At 27.6% G+C, this 20,260-nt stretch overlaps 3 protein-coding genes and 1 long non-coding RNA gene across 8 annotated transcripts; 3 read left to right on the top strand and 1 right to left on the bottom strand.

Annotated features, from left to right (window-relative positions):
* Positions 1-3,415: 3,415 nt before the first annotated feature.
* LOC126838219 (E3 ubiquitin-protein ligase MARCHF5-like) lies at positions 3,416-7,819 on the top strand. 2 transcript variants are annotated; one of them, XM_050572469.1, is made up of 8 exons: positions 3,416-3,574; positions 3,676-3,774; positions 3,853-3,952; positions 4,932-5,046; positions 6,309-6,439; positions 6,964-7,154; positions 7,305-7,473; positions 7,540-7,819. In XM_050572469.1, the coding sequence occupies exons 2-8, from the start codon at positions 3,719-3,721 to the stop codon at positions 7,663-7,665; spliced, it is 888 nt and encodes a 295-aa protein (XP_050428426.1). In that variant the 5' UTR covers positions 3,416-3,574; positions 3,676-3,718; the 3' UTR covers positions 7,666-7,819. The 2 variants fall into 2 exon arrangements, with proteins under 2 accessions (XP_050428426.1, XP_050428425.1); XM_050572468.1 differs by having other exon boundaries at positions 3,417-3,574; positions 3,699-3,774.
* A 1,177-nt stretch (positions 7,820-8,996) lies between these two features.
* LOC126838428 (small ubiquitin-related modifier-like) lies at positions 8,997-10,380 on the top strand. The gene is made up of 2 exons (XM_050572833.1): positions 8,997-9,222; positions 9,289-10,380. Exon 2 carries the CDS (start codon positions 9,296-9,298, stop codon positions 9,689-9,691), a length of 396 nt encoding a protein of 131 aa, XP_050428790.1. The 5' UTR covers positions 8,997-9,222; positions 9,289-9,295; the 3' UTR covers positions 9,692-10,380.
* Positions 10,381-11,481: 1,101 nt separating this feature from the next.
* LOC126838427 (RNA 3'-terminal phosphate cyclase) lies at positions 11,482-14,396 on the bottom strand. Its single transcript, XM_050572832.1, has 11 exons — positions 14,287-14,396; positions 14,046-14,205; positions 13,857-13,974; positions 13,138-13,270; positions 12,947-13,070; positions 12,831-12,889; positions 12,586-12,742; positions 12,368-12,480; positions 11,896-12,049; positions 11,731-11,835; positions 11,482-11,665 (listed from the first exon to the last, which is right to left on the bottom strand). The coding sequence occupies exons 1-11, from the start codon at positions 14,304-14,306 to the stop codon at positions 11,588-11,590; spliced, it is 1,221 nt and encodes a 406-aa protein (XP_050428789.1). The 5' UTR covers positions 14,307-14,396; the 3' UTR covers positions 11,482-11,587.
* A 91-nt stretch (positions 14,397-14,487) lies between these two features.
* On the top strand, positions 14,488-17,938 carry LOC126838430 (uncharacterized). Of its 4 annotated transcripts, none has more exons than XR_007685693.1 (7): positions 14,488-14,670; positions 14,741-14,909; positions 14,971-15,278; positions 15,384-15,513; positions 15,586-15,799; positions 15,873-16,021; positions 17,635-17,938. It is a non-coding gene; the product is annotated as an uncharacterized LOC126838430 (long non-coding RNA). The 4 variants fall into 4 exon arrangements; XR_007685692.1 differs by lacking the exon at positions 17,635-17,938 and adding an exon at positions 16,894-17,595 and having other exon boundaries at positions 14,489-14,670; positions 15,873-16,044; XR_007685694.1 differs by having other exon boundaries at positions 14,490-14,670; positions 15,140-15,278; positions 15,873-16,044; positions 17,635-17,937.
* Positions 17,939-20,260: the final 2,322 nt, after the last annotated feature.

Genomic DNA, 20,260 nt, shown 5'->3' with positions numbered 1-20,260 from the left:
TGTATCTCCTGCAGCTCAAGTGCTTATCAACGGGATTAAGTGCACTGTCTCTTCAAAAAAAATATTATGTTTCAATGTTTAATTATTATTATTATTAATACCGTTATCAACACTTTCACGAGATCAATGTCGCACAGTTAACTTTGTCGGGGGTGCCTTAAATATTTATTTTTAAATTCACTCATCTAGCTTTTCTATTACTAAGTCTATGTTAGACTTAATATCCATATTACACATCATACCATTAAGTATATATTATACAATATATACTCAATGGTCAGACCGTTACCCAAATAATATTTATTTATGAAAGGGTTGTTGATATCAGCTCCACGACAGGTTTGAGTGCGCCATTGTACATTGTATATGTGATTATTTATATCATTAAATATTTGTAATGAATTGTTTAGTATATTATGCAGCTAGATAATATTATATTATGTTATGATGAAAACATTTTTTTCTGAAGTGTTAAGATAATATCAAAATTAAAAATCTTAGGTATTCTTACAATTTTCATATAAGTAGTTAGTTATTACTGTACTGATCACTTAGCCACGGGGGGCTAAAGCCCCTCCCTCGTATACCTAAATTTTTAGCATTAAAAGTGTATTTTTATGTTTATTTTTTTTTTTGTAATTTAATATATTAGAATATGTTTTTTTTACTATGCAAACTGTAACTCCATGACTATTGCTTTTATATATTTTAAGTTAATTTTTTTTCTAGCTCCTTCATTCATTCATAGATTTGCCCTTGTCTAGCAGTAAATATATCTAGTTGTTGTATTTTTCATTGAAAACGGATACTTATTGTTATAAGGATTAAAAACGTTACTAAGCCAAAATTTACAATTTGCGTTATAACTAAAATAAATGTTGATTGTCTAATTTTGAACTTGTAAAAAAACTATAAAAAAAATTAGGCTAAGTTATATACTTTAGAACGATATAAACGATTCTTCGCACAAACAATATTTTATATGATTCCAAAAGGCATAACTAACTTATAATAATTGTGATTTGTAATATTGTTTTTTATGAACTTGTTTTTACAAGTTTAAAATCAGTTAAGCTATTATACTATCAATTATTTTAATCATCATTTATTATAGTTATAACAAATAATATATAATTTGGCTTGGTGTTCTAATGTTGGGCCATTTTGAGTGTTCCCAATAAATAAATGGTAGGATCCAAAATTGAGTCCACGGTCACTCCTTTTACCCACTGTGAAGATATCCGCGATTCTCAATGAGACTATTTTTTAAAGCTGTACTGTGGATTTCTTCATAAGCTTCAAGGTTCTTGGGTCGAAATAATTGTTTGTATTAGACTTGATGTATAATTTTATAGGGCCTTACAAGTTACAATTGTTTATGAGTTACTTATAGCTGAAAAAATAAAAAAAACTAAACAATTTTAGTGCTGAAAAAAAATGCAATGGAGGAATTTTCAAATCTGGCAATTCTGTCTTAACGTTACAATTGTGGTCGACTACAAAAGATCTGCACGGGCCTAAAAAAGCTCGGTCCGGTCAAAAAATTAATTGTTTTTCTTTTAGGCGTAAATTGTTTAAAACCCCCTTTTTTGTTGTTATTAATTCTTTGATTAGTTTGTTGCAGCTCTCCATGCTTCTCTATCGTAACTTAATTCTTTCAGGTCCTTGTATTCATATCCTTCATTATTTGGGTCATGTATTCTGCCCTTGGTCTTCCTCTTCCGATGTGTCCTTCAACATCTCTTTCAATTATTGTCATTAGTAAACTTTCATGTCATGTGTCCTATCATCTTATCTCTTCTGGATTGAATACTTTTCCATAACTTTCGTTTTTTTTTCTTATCTAGTACCTCCTGGTTCGGTTAAAATTAATAAGTCACAACCCGGTCCGGTCTGTATTAAAAAAAAAACAATTTAGGCTGATTTATTTTATAATAAAAGAAACAATTTTAATTTTAAAAAATCCATATTGCTCCTAATTAGTTTAATTAAACTCGGCCCGGGCCTGTAAATGAAGAGACTACCAACAAAGACAGACATCGAATTTACGGTACCCGATGAAGCTAGCTCGATCTCAAAAGATTGACATTGTATAGGATTTGACTTCTGCCTTTTGGAACATTTTTTTCCACTCTGTACTCATTGATAAAAGTCTCCCTTGATTTTTTTCCAATTTTTTTTTTTATAAGACCTTTGGTAGTAGGTACTTTTTGATATAATTGCTTATAACTTACTAAAACAAGGAGAAAAAGTAAAACACGAGGATCAAAATATTCTTATTGACTTGTACACTTTCAACTTTAAATATATTTCTATCTAGTTTAATTTGAATTAAATATTTAAAGATATGTGTGTTTACTGTTTTAAGACATATATTAAATAATTGTTATTTTCTTTTTCAACGTTTATGTCGGTATCGGAAGTTGACTTATGCGGTTAGGTTAGGTTAGGCTCTTTTTAACTGAACGGGTTTTCACCTAGCAAGCGAATCCGATCGTGACCGAGAGTCAAACCGGCGACAGTAGGTACGAGCAAAGCGCAAATACACTTTTTGTTGACTGTAACATATTTCAAATTTAAATTATTTATTTATTTATACGACTCAAGTACAAGATTACGGAAAATTACAAAACAACAATAATAACAATTCAATCATCATACAAATAAATTATAGGTATTTTTAATAATATTTTTTGGTCAGGTGGCACTGCTGAGAGCCTTCCTATTCACACATTAGGCCATTGTATCGTTGTCATCAGACTTGCTGATTATACATATTTTGTATAGATTGTAAATAAAAAAAATATACTTCTAATAAGGATAAATTGTTTTTAGATTTTGGATTTGTTGAAATTCAAAAATACGATATCCGAAAGAAATTTGTAGGGAAATTTAAGCGTTTTTTTTTTAGATTTTCAGCAGAAAATACACTTTACTGCTTTATACTGCAATAATACTTAATATGTATTTATATGATTTTTAAGTGGCTTAAATAGTGTTTTATTTTTAAAATTTTTAATAATATTAGACGTTAAAATAAATTCCTTTTTTTTTTATGGATATCGTGTAGAAATTTGTTTTGAAATCCGAGATTCATGAGTCCAATAGGGTACAATTTGGCCCCATAGATTAATATAACACCTAAAGACTAATATTTTCCTTTGTACAACATTCTCAATTCCCATCCTCCTAATATACCACTTCTATTTACCGTGAAACAATCAAGTATCAGCACTATGAATTACAATTTTTTTTGTTGCTTTTTTGTTATTGCGACGACCCTATGGCCTATAATAAACTTTAGAAACACTTTTACATTGTATTGGTAGTAGTGTACTATCAAATAGTAAATACCAACCTCCATCTATGATATTACGTTTTTTTTTATCAGCAGCTGTGTATTATATGAGATAACGAAAGCCACTACTTATCAATTATTATATTTCGTTGTTTGAAACGAAATAGAGTTCATAATATGAATTATGATTCACGAATCACGACTATCAAGGAATATTCGTGTGCATGAAAATATTTTAACAAAATTTCTCATAGGCCAATAGTCTGCGGTTAAAAGGTACGTGTTGTAGATTATTTTTCATGTTTCTTTAAATAAAATGTTCACATTAATTTTTTTTTTTTTAATTAGTTTATTTAAAAATGTTTATATTTTCTTAGATATTTTTCAATTTGACTTACAGATAAGTTATTAAGGTAAACAATGGCAAATTCAAATCCTACTATTTATCCATCTACAAACAATCGAGAGAGTTCAGAGTAAGATAATTCAATTTAAACAATCTAGGCATGTAAATAAAAATAAATTTTACGATAACTATTTTTTTTAACTTGTAGACAAAAACATTGCTGGGTTTGTTTTGGAACTGACGATGATGAATTCGAAGGCAGCAGAGATTGGGTATCGCCATGCAAATGTCGGGGATCTACTCGTTGGGTAATATTTGTCATACAATTTTTAAACAGAACTAGTTGGTTTCTTGTTTTCATTCTTATGTTGTTATAATTTTGCTACATTCTTAGGATTTTTAATCCACTCGGTAACCTTGAAATGATAAGCGTTATATTTTAGGTATAAAAAGGTAATAAAAAGAAAAAAGTTTGATTTTTGATTAATTTTTAGATTTTAACATTGATGCAAAGCTGGTAAGGTATTAATTTTACAATGATGTGTTTTTTCTTTCTTTAATCTTACAATATTAATATATTATTTAAAATTTATCAACAGTTCATCATTTAAATTAGTTATTTTGATTTTTTGTTACAATAATAAATGTATTAAATAGTTTATAATTGTTTTGATATGAGCATAGATTTAATATATTTTATTAGATAAGCTATGCTCGTATTTTGATTTAATACTTCTTTTATTTATTATTTTATAAAACAATAGTAAATTAATTAAAATAATATTAATGTTCTAATCCATAGGAGGTTGTTTTACTAAATTCCATTTAATAATATATAGAAAGCAGGGAGTGGCAAATACCCTACCTATAATCTAAAAAATTAAAATATGCATGTTTTAAAATATGTCTCATTGAGAAACATGTTTGCTCCGCAAAATATCTAGTACGGCCGGCGTTATTTTTAATTATATAACGTAATACATTTTTAAAATTTTAATAATATATTTAGTGTAGTATATTATACATTTTAAAATTTATAATTTTATTTAAATAAAATACCTATGTACACTATGTAGTATGTATATTATTAACTTAAAGCAGTTGTAAAATGGCATTGGGTCAACTGAAGTTACCTCTATCACCTTAATAAGGTTGCTGCTGGTATCCATTATACATTTATATGTACTTTCTAATGAATATTTATTTTAATTAAATTTTCTTGAGCTATGACCTTTTCGATTAAACTAACCATAAATAACAGATAAAACTATTATTTTTACTTTATAGGTACATCAAGATTGCGTTCAACGCTGGGTGGATGAAAAACTAAAAGAAAACTCTACTATTGAAGTACATTGCCCACAGTGTAACACAGAATATATTATTATTTACAATGAAGTCAGTATGTGTAATCATTAAATCGTATTCTAACATATAAAGTACCAAATGAAATTTACATAAATACCTATAAATAATAACTTGATCACATTTTTGAGGACATTACCATTAATTATTTAAAAATTATTTCTAGAAACCGAATTTCTATGTTATAAAATATTTAATAAATTATGTTTTTTTGCTTTAAGTGCATTTTTGAAAAGTGTACAGAAATTACTTACAGAATTACTAAAATACTATATCATCACAATACAGTAAAACAAGAATAAGGATAAAACTATGAATTTATCTAATAATTGTATATTATTAGGATTTATAATTGGATTTAATTTCTTATAATTAGACATAAAGTAAATTTATTAGCGTTAGATCTAAACTAAGCCTTTTTCTTAAAATCTGTAAACAAATTGTTTTTTATTAAAAAAAAACTACAGAAACTTGTCTCCCTCCTCACAGATTTTATGTTATGATTATGGTTTTATGTCCAAATTATAGAAATGTATACGCCACCATACCTAATTCATTAAGAGGATGCCATAGTGCCCATTCATAAGGATTAAATTGTAGGCATTTTTTTTCCAAAATCTTTATTTAAAGGTTAAACTGTGATTTGTAATTATTAGTTCAGTAATTAAGACTCTTTTTTGGTAGCTAATTCATTTTTTAGACTATCACAGCCATACTTGACAGCGATTTAAAAAAAAAAATTCATCTAAACATAGCTACACAAAATGAGTTATACTTGATCCATAGTGGTTTTAGGGCAAAAACAACTGTTATCGTAAGATAACAGCATTTTGGAGACGATGACTTATCCATTTTTTGTTATGTTCAATATTAACAATGAACAATGCAAAAAACAGATTTTTTAACTTTTTTAAATGCCTGTAACTTTTTTTCTAAGATAAACTTTTTAAAAAAGCTAAGTCATTGTCTCTGAAATATTGTTTTCTACAACTTTTACCTAACGTTTTTTGCTTTAAAATCACTCGGAAGCCCGTATTATTAAAACGCACGAACAGATTTTTGTACCTTATTTTTCATTGTTATGGCTTCTTCTTAATACCCAAATTCTTTATTGTGCAAAATATAATATTGTGTGTATAAAAATGTTGAGGACCAAAGCTTGGAGAAATCTTGTTAAAATTAGACCACAAAGCCTCAATAAATAGATGGCAAAACATAAATAAAAATCATTATTGTTATCATCATCTTGAGTATGATAAATTGTAATTCATTTTTAAAATGTAATTAATTTTTCCATAGATTATATTGTCAAGTTATTGAATAAGCTTGATAAATTTTCCAATCAGTTATGTCCATTTCTAACGGCTGGCGTTGTTATTAGTACACTTTATTGGTCTGCAGCGTCATACGGAGCAATTACTATTATGCAGGTATTTAGTATTATTTTTACTGAATGGTAGTAAAAAATTTTAATTTAATCATTCATTTCAAAAAACCACATAAGTCATTGTTTTTACAGGATTATCAAGTTTGATACTTATGTATGTTACATATTATGTGTAATAATTACACGTTTTGGTTATGACCCTTCAGTTCCTTTAGATGAGTGGCTGGTTGTAATTACTTAGTTATTACTTTAGCGACATACTTAGTTGTTGCTGCTTACTTATATTATTAATAGTTTAACTTGTGTAACCTATTGATATTTTATTTTTTGGCACAATTTTTGTTTAAGAAATTGTTATTTCTTAAAACAATAAAACAATAAAAAGAAAATTTGTTTTTTTTTCATTTATTGAATTATGGTCAAAGGTAGACCTAGACTATTGAAAACTGAATAGCGAATAACACTAATTCTGAAAATAAATGTGTAAATAGGCTACTGCATATAATTTTAGTTTTATGACATGTCGTTTTTAAAACAATTTATTTTAATTACAAGCTTTGTTTTTAGGTAATGGGTGAAGAAGAAGCAATAACCATTATGGAAAATACTGATCCATATTTACTACTACTGATGTTGCCTGCCATACCGCTTACACTGATAATGAGTAAAACTGTTAACTGGGAAGAAACTCTACTATTAGCAATTCAACGCTTTACTTTTAATCTTCCTTTATTAAGGAATATTATGCCTTCATTTTTGTAAGTAAATTATTTCTTATATTCATTTAGTATTAGGCATGTTGTTACTTACAATAAGATTTTGTAGGTACGTGAAATTATGTTTTTATAACTTTGATTATATAACCTGTCTCTAATTTAATATATTAATAATTATTGGGTGTCGTATAGATGTGAACCAGTGAACATGGTATCTACAACTCACTCGGTACAGTTCAACCCTGTTATCAACCCGACAACTACTCTTTGTGCAGCTTTATTGTTGCCGACAACAGCAACCATAGTTGGAAATTTATTGTTCCACAATAGTTCTTATTCAAATATTCAAAAAACCTTGTTGGTAAGTAAAAATGATCAATTGTCATACAGTCTTTTATCTAAAAATAAATTATCAACTTTTTTTCAGGGTGGATTGTTGTATATTGCTGTTAAAGGTGCTTTAAGTATATACCAAAGACAACACAATGCAATAAAAGATAGAACTCGTAAAGTTATTGATTATCCAGATTCGGAGAGTGATGATGAACATTAACAATTCTTATCCTATCGACATTGAGTTGTTACATCACCACTAGAAATTGTACATACAAATACGTATTGTGAAAAATAAAAACTATATTTTTTACACCATTTCAGATTAAAACAAATTTATTGTCTTAATAAAATGTTTAGTTAACAAGTAATAATATTTATTAAAATGTAAAAAAAAACTATTATTCAAAGCTGTTATAATTTTTTGTTTCTAATGTAGACATACTAGGTTTTCGTCTTTGAAGTCTATTATTTTTATATATCTAGGAATAATTTGGGAAATCCCGATGAAGTTAAATATCTTTAAAATCAAAGTTAACAATCTGAAATCAAAATTCAGAAAAAATAAACAAATAATTGTTTTACGTTTATTATAATAAGGCATAACTTTTGTAATTTTATTATCACTATAAATTTGGTACTTCTCGAAAAACATTAACAATTGCCATAAAAATACAAACAAACAACTAGACTAATATTTAGGTTTAATTGTTCTCAATAACAAATAGAATAACTATTATTAAAGATTAAATATAGTACAGATGGATAATGCTCGTATATGGATTTTGACTCTTATTTTTTTAATTGTTCTAACTCTGTAAAATTCAGAAATGCAATTCAAATAATGATCCAGGATCGAAAAATGTTAGTGGCTGCAAAAATCCTACATAATACATTTTATTGTAGAATCGTTAGTAAGATAAATGGCCATGTATAACCTTGACTGTTCATAATTTTACTGTTCGATAATTTATATTATTTTCAACAAAAACAATAGTATCTATCTAGTGTAGAACCTACATATTATTATTATTCGGAGATCCAAATACATCCTTAATATCATCCTAATTTTTTAAGTGAGCAATTGTGTAGCATGACAGGTATAGTGATATACATTGGCCAGCACTTTACACGCCCATGAATTACTAAAACTTTTATATTTAAAAAATGTACTATAAAATTCGAATTAATAGAATAATTAAATATTTTGGCGATTGGCGCCAAAATCATAAGCCGGTAAGCTAAAAGCAACCTTTGGTTACCACGGTTACCAGCTGTCGATGTCACAAAGAATATCCAACTAAACCCCTCCCCCCTTTTGTTACTAAATGTTCCTAAGAGTTTCAAGCAACACATTTCTAATGCGCATGTCCAAAACCATTGGCCAATCAGATTTGGTCATGTACCATAGAGCATGCGTAGATGTGCACCGTTACCCGAAATAGTCGGTGACGGGAGATTATATTAGACACAAACTATAGGATACGGGCAGCAATTGGCTAATGCTCATATCACTGCACCCTACATCGGTCATAAATGATCACAGAATCACAGAATAATGTTGATAACAACAGTACACGGCGCAAGCGATAAGGCGAGCGTCTATGTTTGTGTGTTTACCAAACTAAACTAAACGCTGTAAGTTGCTTGCTGTTCAAGTTCAATTCTACCTCTACGTGTTTTTAGATATTATTATTAGTCGAAGCTTGCGGATTTTTAAAAATACTGTCAGGGTATTTTCATTTTTTTTTTTCAAACGAGCGCTTAGCTTTAATTGGTGAGTGATGCAAAAATGTTCCATGTAGGTTATTTTTTAATTTTCAATGTAATGCAAAATTTTTAGCATAATTATGTCGGGCGGTGAAGAGGAAACACCGAATGTGGAGGAATCTGCTGCATCGACTAACGATGAACAACAGAACGAATCGACCGAGGCGAGTGGCAATGGCGAGGGCAGCGGTGCCGGAGATGTGGCTATTCCTGAAGAAAAAGCTTCATCCGATGAATACATTCGCTTACGAGTGATTACTAGTGACATGACTAATGAGGTACATTTTCGCGTTAAGTCTGCCACTGCACTAGGCCGTCTAAAACGTTCATACTGCAGTAAGCTGGGCTTTCAAGTAGAAGAATTACGTTTTGTCTTTGATGGCCATCGTATTACTGACGATGATACACCTAAGAAATTGGGGATGATGAACGATGACGTTATCGAGATCTACCAAGAAAGAACTGGTGGTAAATAATTATAATATGTGCATTTGTCGCGGATATATATATACGTATGTATAGTATTTTAATTATTAACTGTAAAATAACTATACAATTTTAATTTCAAACATTTGTTGATAATACATTAACAAAGCAGTCATTATATGTATTTATACTCTATTCCATATAAAAGCGGTAGTGTGCAGAAACCAAAACACGTCTTTCCTGGCTGCGCAGGCCCTTACGAGAGTGGTACAATTTGGTTTCTGCGCATTACCGCTCTTATATGGAATAGATTATAATATATATATATAAACATTTGCCAAAAAGGTATATGGATGAACAATTTTTTATTTTACTGTTCTTAAATATTTTTAAACTTTACTAGATGTATAAATATCACACTATAATTATCAAAAATCATTTTGGTAAAAGTTTTTGTTTTTTTATTGTGTATACAAATTTAAAATAATATTCCATTTTATTAGTAATAAGCATGTAACATATTTTTGTTGAGATTATTTGTCTATAGTTCACATTTTGTTGAAATGTGTTATACCATAACTAGTACAAACGTCTTAATGGAAGTATCTTATAATTATAATTTTTTATTTTAGAATTTAGCATTTTACATTGTATGTCACACAATATTTTGGAGATACTCAAAACTAGGAAAATATATGAAAAGCACAAAAGTACTGTTAATTAAAAAGTATACACATTATATAGTATTTGTAATGTGCAATATTTTTTCTTTTCCTTGTGACTTGCCATTTATCAGAAATAGTTAAGCTACTAAAATAAATTCTTTATGATAGAATGATTTTATCATTCATTATTCATGACCAAAAGGCAATGAGGAAAAAAATTGTAATTCACGTTTGATTTTTAATTTTTTATTTATAAAAAATTATTATAACCATTTTATTCTATAAAATGTACAATCATTATATTTTTCTTTTATGTTTTTAAAAATGTAATAAAGTACAAATATTAAAACTGCAATTATAAATATTAGTATTGTGCAAAAAATAAAGCTGAAAAAGTTGAAGAATCTTGTTTGTTCTTTTACTTAACTTGGTTGAAATCTATTATAACTGCTGAAATAATTTTGTACAATAATAATTTTGTATAAAAAAAATCTCCAAAAGGTATTTACTATGAAATACTTTTCATAATTTCTATTACCTGTTGCCGAGAGATATTCTTTTGCCAAATTAAATATATTTAAATAAATGCTACCCACCATAATGCTAGGCTCTATATATATCAGAAGATTTCTAGTGGTAGTATCATTAAGGCGGACTTATACTAAGTCTGAGCAACACAGTGTCTCTCAAGAAATCAGACCATTAAACATGTAAAATATAACGTGCTTTATGTTATGTTAAATAAAAGGGACTCCTCGACCCTTGGTAAAACTCAATGAAGATTTTTGTTAAAAAATGTAACACAAAGCCTTATGGAAAATAAAAACTTAAGCTCATTTGGCAATGGTTACAATAAATGATATTGGCTTTTTTTTACCCAAAATGCAGCCTCTTTTAAATCAAAATCTTATAATAAGAATAATTAATTGTATATTGTACTAAAATATTGAAAAATTATAGTTCCTAATCATAATCATTATACAAAATAACTATTCATGTCGTAATTTAAATTTTACTAAACTATTTATTATTAAGGAAAATTGAAAACTTTCCAGGATTCCAAAGAGCGATATAATATTCTAGGTCTCAAACAATTTCTAGGATTTATATGAACCCTGATTTTAACTTTGGGACTGAGGTGCAGCAAAACGCCCAAGAGTGGATACCCAGCTATATAAATTTAAAAAAACAATATATTTTATCGACATTACAGGAACCACTCAATAAAACTTACAATAGTTTATAGTATTTTAACAAAAAACAATTTTTATCATTTACAGGTTAAGTCGGTTTAAATCCAATACCTTCACAAACAATTTCCTTCAGTCCATCTTCGGTTTGAGTAATTTCAAATTTAGCCTGTAAAATAAGTTTACAAAAAATTATTTATGTTGAATAATATTTAAAACTATTATTTTACATACATTAGTAAACTGTTTAGCAATATGAATTGCAGTTTCGGTATGAAGAGTAATTTCTTTGCATTTGACTTTTGATTTTCCATTTGCTAGTGCCATAAATATAATTAACTAAAATACAAAAAACAATTTTTAATATAAAATAATTAATAATTATAAGAGAAATATTACATTATCCACAGCATTAGCGTCGACACATGATTTTGAATCTAATTCATTTACAAGTTTATTGCACGCTTCATTTGAGATACTCTGAACTGTCGATTTTCTCATATCGTACAATGCAGAAGTTCCAAGTAAACACTTTCCTGATAGAGCAGTTAATCTAATCGGTACTTGTAAAATTAGTATACGCAAGGCACGAGTACATAATACAGAGATGTTTATAAAAACCCATTTATAAAAATAATAATAATGATGTCAATTGTATCTTGTAACTAATAATTATGTTTTAACAAAATATATTACAAAACCTTAAAAACCATTACTAAATTTTTTTTTTAATAAAATGCAAATCAGTTTAGTGAAAAAAAAGAAAACCATTTTTTTTAATTACTTGTTATTTTGAAAATAAAAGCCAAGAATATTTACAACCCCGAGTAAAAGTAGACGGTAGTGTTATTTAAAGTTAATAAAAACTCACACTAAACTTCCACCAGAACCATCAGATTCTTCAATCTTAGTTTCAACGTCAACTTTATGATAACCAAAGTTGTTTAATTTGTTTTTAACAGCACTTTCTATATCACTTACTATCTAAAAGAAAAATGCAATTAACCTAACCAATTCTAGCTATTATCATTAATAACAATAAATTAATTAAATAATTATGTGTGACAGCAGTATTGATTTTTGTTTTACTTGATGCTTATTATTTAAATGTCTTGGTCCAGATAAAAAAACTATTCCTCTGATGGTCGGTTGATCGCCAAAATTATCAATAACAATAGGATTTAAAGGTCCATTAATGGGATCAATTTTCAGTATTACTTCTCCACGGCCTTTCGGATAAAAACCTCTATACACAAATAAATGAGTCGTTCAATAAAGTAGCTAACAGTTTGTAAATATATTTGTATTTATATATACAGGACATTATTTATTACCGTTTATTGATTTGTGCCGAGCAACTAATACCCATTTTTTTAATAATAGGAAATAAAACCTGCAATTATAATAAAACAGTATTTGTTGTTCGTCTGGATTATCTATTTAACCTTACGTTAGTAACATAATCCATTGATGGTGCGAAACTAACGTCGGTGCCTCCCTTCATGATTATCGTTGAATTGTGTTTGGCAAATATAGCAACGGGCAAAACTGACTGAATCATCAAAGGGATGCTCCTGAAATAAACATATATATATGTCATAATTACAAACATTCTATACATTCACTGTAAAATGGTCTTACGCAGCAGTTTGTGGATTAATATTTAAATTAAAATTTCCCATTTTCAAAGTTTTAGGATTGAATATTAATTCACATGAATTTTGCTTGTCTCCCGTTACAGTTGCATTACACATTTGTTTTACTAATTGAATTCCTAATAAAAAAAAAATTAAAAAAGTACAGTCATATTAAACAATGTTGTTTGTTGTCATTTCCTCAATATTTTTAGCAAATATTTAACATCAATCTTATCTGTATTTTGTTGTACAAATTGTATTGGTTATCATTACTGGGGTTTTATAAAACAATCTTGTTTTTGGAAAACAACAACCAATTGTGAAATTTAGATCAAGTCAAGTTATATTAACACAGGCCTATCAAATTTGTATTCATAAAAAACCTACTCCTGCACTAAAGTAAACCTCATGTAAAGTTCTGTGTTATTAACTTATTCTGTTCAAAAGTTCCCAGTGAACATACAGTTGGAAATTATTTTTTATATTGTAGGTATATTAAAAAATATAATTGTTCATACGAAAAATTAGTGATATTATCTACTTTTAGTGGTTGTATTGAGCTAATAAATGTTTATGTGAAAACTGTAGAAGTACTAGATTGATTGTACCACATATCTAGAAGGTGTATCAAAAATACTTGATAAAACCTAATATGTATTTTGATTTGTAGCAAAATGAAACGTTTAACTTAAAAATAATGAAATTATGTATGTACTGTTATACCAGCTAAATGTTGCGGTTTCAATCCTGGACTTGAACGTCCGGCTCTTATTTTAAATATTTTTACATGCTGTTCAAAGAGGCATGAAAAAGCTATGCTCAATCTGAGTATTTGACCTCCCTATAAAAAACATAACAATGTCAATATTTATAAATGCATTTCATTTGTAATTATTATAAATGCTATCGTACGCCTTCTAATACACTGCCATCGATTTCTTTTAATTCCATTTTCCAGTTTGAAATATAAATCGGAACTTCACAACCCAAATGGAGTAAAACTACTAAACCAAATATAATAAACCTAACTGAACCAGCAATTTTGAAAGATGGTTTGTCAGTACTTGACTTGCTATTATAAATATTTTAAAATAAATATAACAAAATTGAATTATATTAAATAATCATTAGAGTAACAAGTTGACTGTTATACTTATAAACTGATTTCAACATTCCTTATATTATTCAATCATTCTATAATGAAGATACATAATCTAAGCTGTATTTGTAACTATATGAAGAATAATTAATAAATTATAAAGTATAAACTCTAAATTCTAATTAGTAATTTTTATTTTTTAAACCAAAAGTTATAAATCTTATAATATTTTATGGGATAAGAGATATCACCTTATCACGGAATACATTTTATGGCCCTAAATCAAAAGTGACGGTTATTTATCATTTAGTAATTACTAATTAGTTGCACCGTCCCAAGTATGATTGTTTATGCACCATGCACAGACTCAGTTGTATGGGTGATTTTCGGTCTGCATTAAGTAATGAAAGAGAAACTTAGGCAATCTACAAATAAGAAGTAAAATAATAATTATTCATTATGTTTAATATGTTTTCACTAAATCCATAATTTCAATAAAATTGTTTAGTTTGGCGAAAAACATGAGAAAACACAAGAATCATCCGATTTTCTAAAACATTTAACGCATCAAGCAGTAGTATTGCAGAAAAAAATGGACGAAATCTATATGGGGAAATCTGGGGCCATCTTACCTCCCATTCAAATACGGAGGGGGTGTATTTAATTCTTACATACAAGTATGCTTTTTTTTTTTTTTTGTAATTTTTAACCACTTATATTCTTATTAATTGTTTGTAGTCTGCTAAACTTATAAGTTTAGCTAATGTTGTTAGTCATTTTTTGAATTGCTCTGTGTCCTCCTGCTCATCTCCACATCCTCAAAATACATTAGATGATGTAAAACCAACTAAAAAGCATAACAAACGAAAGAGTCGACTAAATCGAATATTTACTGTTGAAAATAAAGAATGGGCTAATTTAACACGTCAAACATTGGGGACATGAATTCGAACTGAACTTAAATCGTACTATGTTTGGGAACTAGTGTCAGAAACAGTTGAATCTATTTGTGAACACTACTCAATTCAGAAAATATCATTGCTTAGGTAATAAAAAATATGTTAAAATATTTTAATTCTTAACAATATGTATTTACAAACATTAGCAATGTACATGTTGGCAATATTTGTATTTTATTTAATTATTTATAGGTCATTTTGTTTAAAAATTGGTACTCATATATGATTACGTGAATATTCCTTTGATGCAAAAAATAGATTTAATTTTTTTGAAGAAGATGTCATCAATATGTTCCCAGTTGTTAAGCATATCAATCCAAGAGTAAATAAATAATAAATAATTTATTTCACAAAATTTACTGGTTCTCTACTTTTCATCATGTTATGTTTTCAGGCAACTGACGCATTTTATTTCTACTCTACTACTGGTCAAACTAAGATTCAACAAGGTCTTTTGAAAGAAGTGTATTGTCCAGTGTTTAAGAATGTTGGCTAGATTGAGTTACATAATGGGCGATCATAATGAATCTATGGCATTCCAGTAAAAAGCTGTTTTTATGTCGGAACCAGTAAATAGAATTTATCACCCATACACAATTACTGAATATGTATGAAGTTCAATGTTAATATCACCTTTATTGTTAATATAATATCTGACTACATCCATTTAACACATTTCAGATCCATTCAGCTCTATACTGTTATGCAAATAATCAAATCACTCCTGCCCTAAAGTATTTAAACTTTGAAAAACTTTAAGGCAGAAGTAGAAAAACGTTCAGAAACTTAAGATTTTGTAAATGTACTAACAGAGCAACAAGACTGTACAAGTTGAGTACTTTCAAAACACGTAGTAAGTTGATCTTAAACTTTCAGAATTTTGAATGTCATGAGATAACTAAAGTAGTCATTAATGATGCTCATTTTTATTTTTTAATTGTTTTTTTTTTTTTGTTAGTTAATATTTTCTTCTGTTTTGTTACTAGAATTCATACACTTATGAACTTTTCATACTTTTGTAGTGTCATTATCTAGTCTGGGTTTTTTTCTGATTTATTGCGTAACATATATTGCACAACTGATATCATGAGCTTATTGAACAAAAGCCAAACAATTTTTATTTTATTTTTTTTATTTTTTTGTTTTAAAAATTTTAATTTAAAGAGCTTTTACTATATATATTTTTAGTAAAATATTATAATTTTTGTGTAAAGGGCTCATATAAAAAGTAAAATAAAATAATTCCTAATAGAATTTAAGCATGCTATGTACAACATTGATAACACATCATCAGGCTAAGATTTTTTTCCAAAAGCAATATTTGTATACTAACTTTTATATATTTAAAGGCTACTGAAAATTAAATATGTTGTAATTTGTTTTTAGTACTACTAAGTCAACCAAATGAAATGTTGAAACAAGACAGTTGATATATTTTAGAAAGTTTGTTGAATATTTGTATGCAAACTGTTATAGTTGAAAATAAGATTAATAAAACAAATGATTTTTTTATGACATTTTTTAAATTTATTTATTTTTGCTTAAATTCACAAATTATAATTGGCTATAATGCTTATTTTAAGATTAGTATACAACAAAAAATTGTATATGCTTAGTATACCTACAATTTTTTAATTGTATGATAACAGTTTTTTGTCAAAAAAAATGTACCAAAATTATATTCTATATTTTTTATTGCTAGGAATAGTATATATTAAGCATAGTTGCCGATCAACTAATAATAGAAAATTATGCAAGAACCATACTTTATAGTATACCATATACACGTTTGTGAAGACCCGGAGAGCTATCCTCCATTAAAATTATGGCCTCTTTATTTATAATTATTTACGGTTGGATATCGGCATTGTGTCCACACTCAAATCTAGAGTAGGTATTAGTCGTGTATTCTTTTTGAAATCCAATGAAAATACATACAATTTTTGTCAAGATGTAAAACTCTGCACAGGTTATGTTTTTTTTATTATAATAAATTCTAAATGAAGACTGGAATTTGTATATTAAGTAAAATATATAAATTAAGGTTTAAGTAAAGAAATTTGGTAAGTTTTTGTGAAATAATAAATTTTGATGTTTATAATAACAAGTAAGCAAGTTTCTTGATGACAGGAACTGTCCGTTCTAACTGCGCCCAAGGCACGGGTAAAAACAAAATCATACATGTAAACTGCGCCCGAGTTCTTATCAAGTAGAAAAAGGTGACATGTAAACTGTAATGAAAACAACTTAGATCGTTACAGCCATATGATATATACATCAGTTTACATATACCTATTTTGAACCAAATTATAGTCGGGTCGCAGTTTGTATGTTTGTAATTGTATTAACATTTATGATTATTCTTATTTTGTGATAATTTTGTATATTTGTAATTGTGTTATTATTATTGTATTAATATTTGTGATTTTTTTTTGTTTTTCAGGTCTTCAATCTCTCGATTGGTTGGCCGCAGCTCTCAAAGCTTCTCTTTCAAAACTCAGCTCCTTTAAATCTCGGTAACTTCCTATGTCCTTCATAATTTGTGAAATGTACTCCATTCTTGGTCTTCTTCTTCCGGTTTTACCATCCACATATCCTTCAATAATCAATCCGTAATAAACCTTTGTACATTTGTAATTGTGTTGATATTAAATATCAACACATATTTCACAATATCATATTTTGTAATTATTTTTTTTTTTTAGTCATAACTTTGAATAACTTTATTAATATATGTAATAACTGGGAATATATATTTATAAAATAATTTTTTGCTTTTTCTTTATTTAATTAAGTGTTTTTTGTTTAGACAGTAGTTGCGACTTGCGTACATAGGTCAATATATTATCGCAGAGTTTTTAGATTATTAGTAAAACATAATTTTCAATCTAAGTTTTATTATACTCCCTATAATAAACTACATTTATTAAAATCCGGTGATGATCCGAAGAAATCATTTTTTATATTATTAACCTTACTCCTTGAAAATATTAGAAATTTGTTTCATACAATTGTTGCATTTTTAGTGAATTTTAAACACATTCCATACGTCAAGAACTGGAAGTGCTGAAATTAAAACAAAAATCTTGTGTGCATAAGGATATCAAACGACTGTGTGGAAACGCTAAAAGTGCAATGAAAATGATTACCTTGTATTCTCAAGATAATTACTCTTTGGTCTGAAATTACAACACATAAATTAATGATATTGTACTTGATTTTTTATTCTATTATGAACAAGAAGATGAATTTCAAGGTAGAAAAAACATGTGTACTAGTAACTCGAAAGAAATATGCTCCACTGTATATTCAATACCAGTCTCTTAGAAAAATATTAATAGGAATGAAATATTGGAAATATTTTCATAAAATGTAACAAAAAAAATTATTTGATAAAGCGACCATAAAATTAATTTTGGTTGTATTTATTTTACTCTCAAATGAAATACTGTTAGGTTAGGGTAGATAAGGTTATTTCACAGATACACAGGTGAGTAATATGTATACAAGTACCTAATTGTATAACGAATATGTTCAATTGCTAATGGTTCTATTAATACATGTGCTGTTCAAGTTTTGTTTACTTATCCACTCCAAACCTTGAAGTTAATTATAAGTAATTAAAAAAAGTATTTGATCTACCTTAAAAAAATGTTCTCCCTTAAGCATAGATAATAAATTCTCCTTTATTTTTCTATGAAACCTTGGTGAATTTAGTAGGTACTGGTACAGTGTTTATTTGTGCAAACCCTGTTTTCACCATAACCAATATACTTAAAAATATTTATAATAAAACAATAATATGTTCACCGGAATAGTAAAAACAGCAATTCGGCGTACTAAATAGGCAATTTTGATACATACAAGTCGAGAATATTCCTATACAAAAGTGGTTGAATATAGGCTTGAAAACAACCGAAATTTAACTACAATTTTAAATAATGTTAAACATCTTTATTTTTTGATTGAAAAGAAAAGCGTGGGCCTTATTCAAAAAAGTCTAAATTCATTGAGTTAAGTATTATGAAATGTATTTGTCACACACTAAAATTAAACCAAATTCAATTAAAAAAAAATTACAATATAAAACATTATCTGAAATGTTATTTGATAAATTTATTAAAAATGTGCTACAATTGATTGGTAAATTGTTCTTGTAGTAGAATTATTTTTTACTTTTAGTTCACTTTTTACTATTTTTTAGAAAAGCATGTTTTTAAAAAAGTTTTTTGTTTTTATAATTTTGTACTATGTGAATTTGTAGTCGCACGTGTTGGCCTATAGCCCAACCACGCGTTGTCAAAACCTAGTGTTTTCGTCCTATTAATTTATGCCAGTAATTGTGAAGATTAATATAAAAGGGACCGATCACAGTATGATGGTCACTTAGTGTACTTACTACTTAGTGTCAATCGGTTGTTATATTGTTAGTATTGTACAGTGTACTCAGTTGTTGTATGTAAATTGTCTGTACAACTTATATGAATTATTAATATTGTGTTTTAAAAGAATTTGATTATAATATAACATATTATCATCATTGGTTCATTTATCCTACAAATAACCTTACTGTAGTGCATAAGTACTTGGCGCAGTACATAATTTTGGTGTCAGAAATGGGATTCGAACCAGGCGAAACATAGCTTATACTACTGTGATGACATCTTTGAAAATGTTCTACATTAATCTGCTGAAATCAAGGGCTATGAATGAAGATATCTTGGTCGGCTCTTAGTAAACACTTAACTTTAGGTTCTGATAATATGTTTATTTGTAACTCTTTGTTTCCAATTAAAAACAAAAATGAATAATTATTCAAAAAGTAACCAATTGATAATAATAATAAATAAACCAAAATAAAAGTTAAATTTTCTTTTATGCAGACGCTAGACGCTATCATCGAACAATATTAATGTCAGGTCTATATTGTGAAGACAAAATAATACCACTTACCAGTAAGTAGTACTGTCAAGTAACATTAACACTATGTATATCAGCTCGCGTATAATATTTATATAGGTAATATAAAATCATTGGACCACGAAGATGCACAATGTACATAGATGCAA

The sequence above is a fragment of the Adelges cooleyi genome, unplaced genomic scaffold, assembly GCF_023614345.1.
Source record: "Adelges cooleyi isolate 19-005CV unplaced genomic scaffold, UGA_ACOO_1.1 ACOO_flye_CR_arks_rails_tigmint_CR_PRNA_30, whole genome shotgun sequence".
In the NCBI taxonomy this organism is placed as follows: Eukaryota; Metazoa; Arthropoda; class Insecta; order Hemiptera; family Adelgidae; genus Adelges; species Adelges cooleyi.
This window is presented reverse-complemented; position numbering and strand designations above follow the sequence as displayed.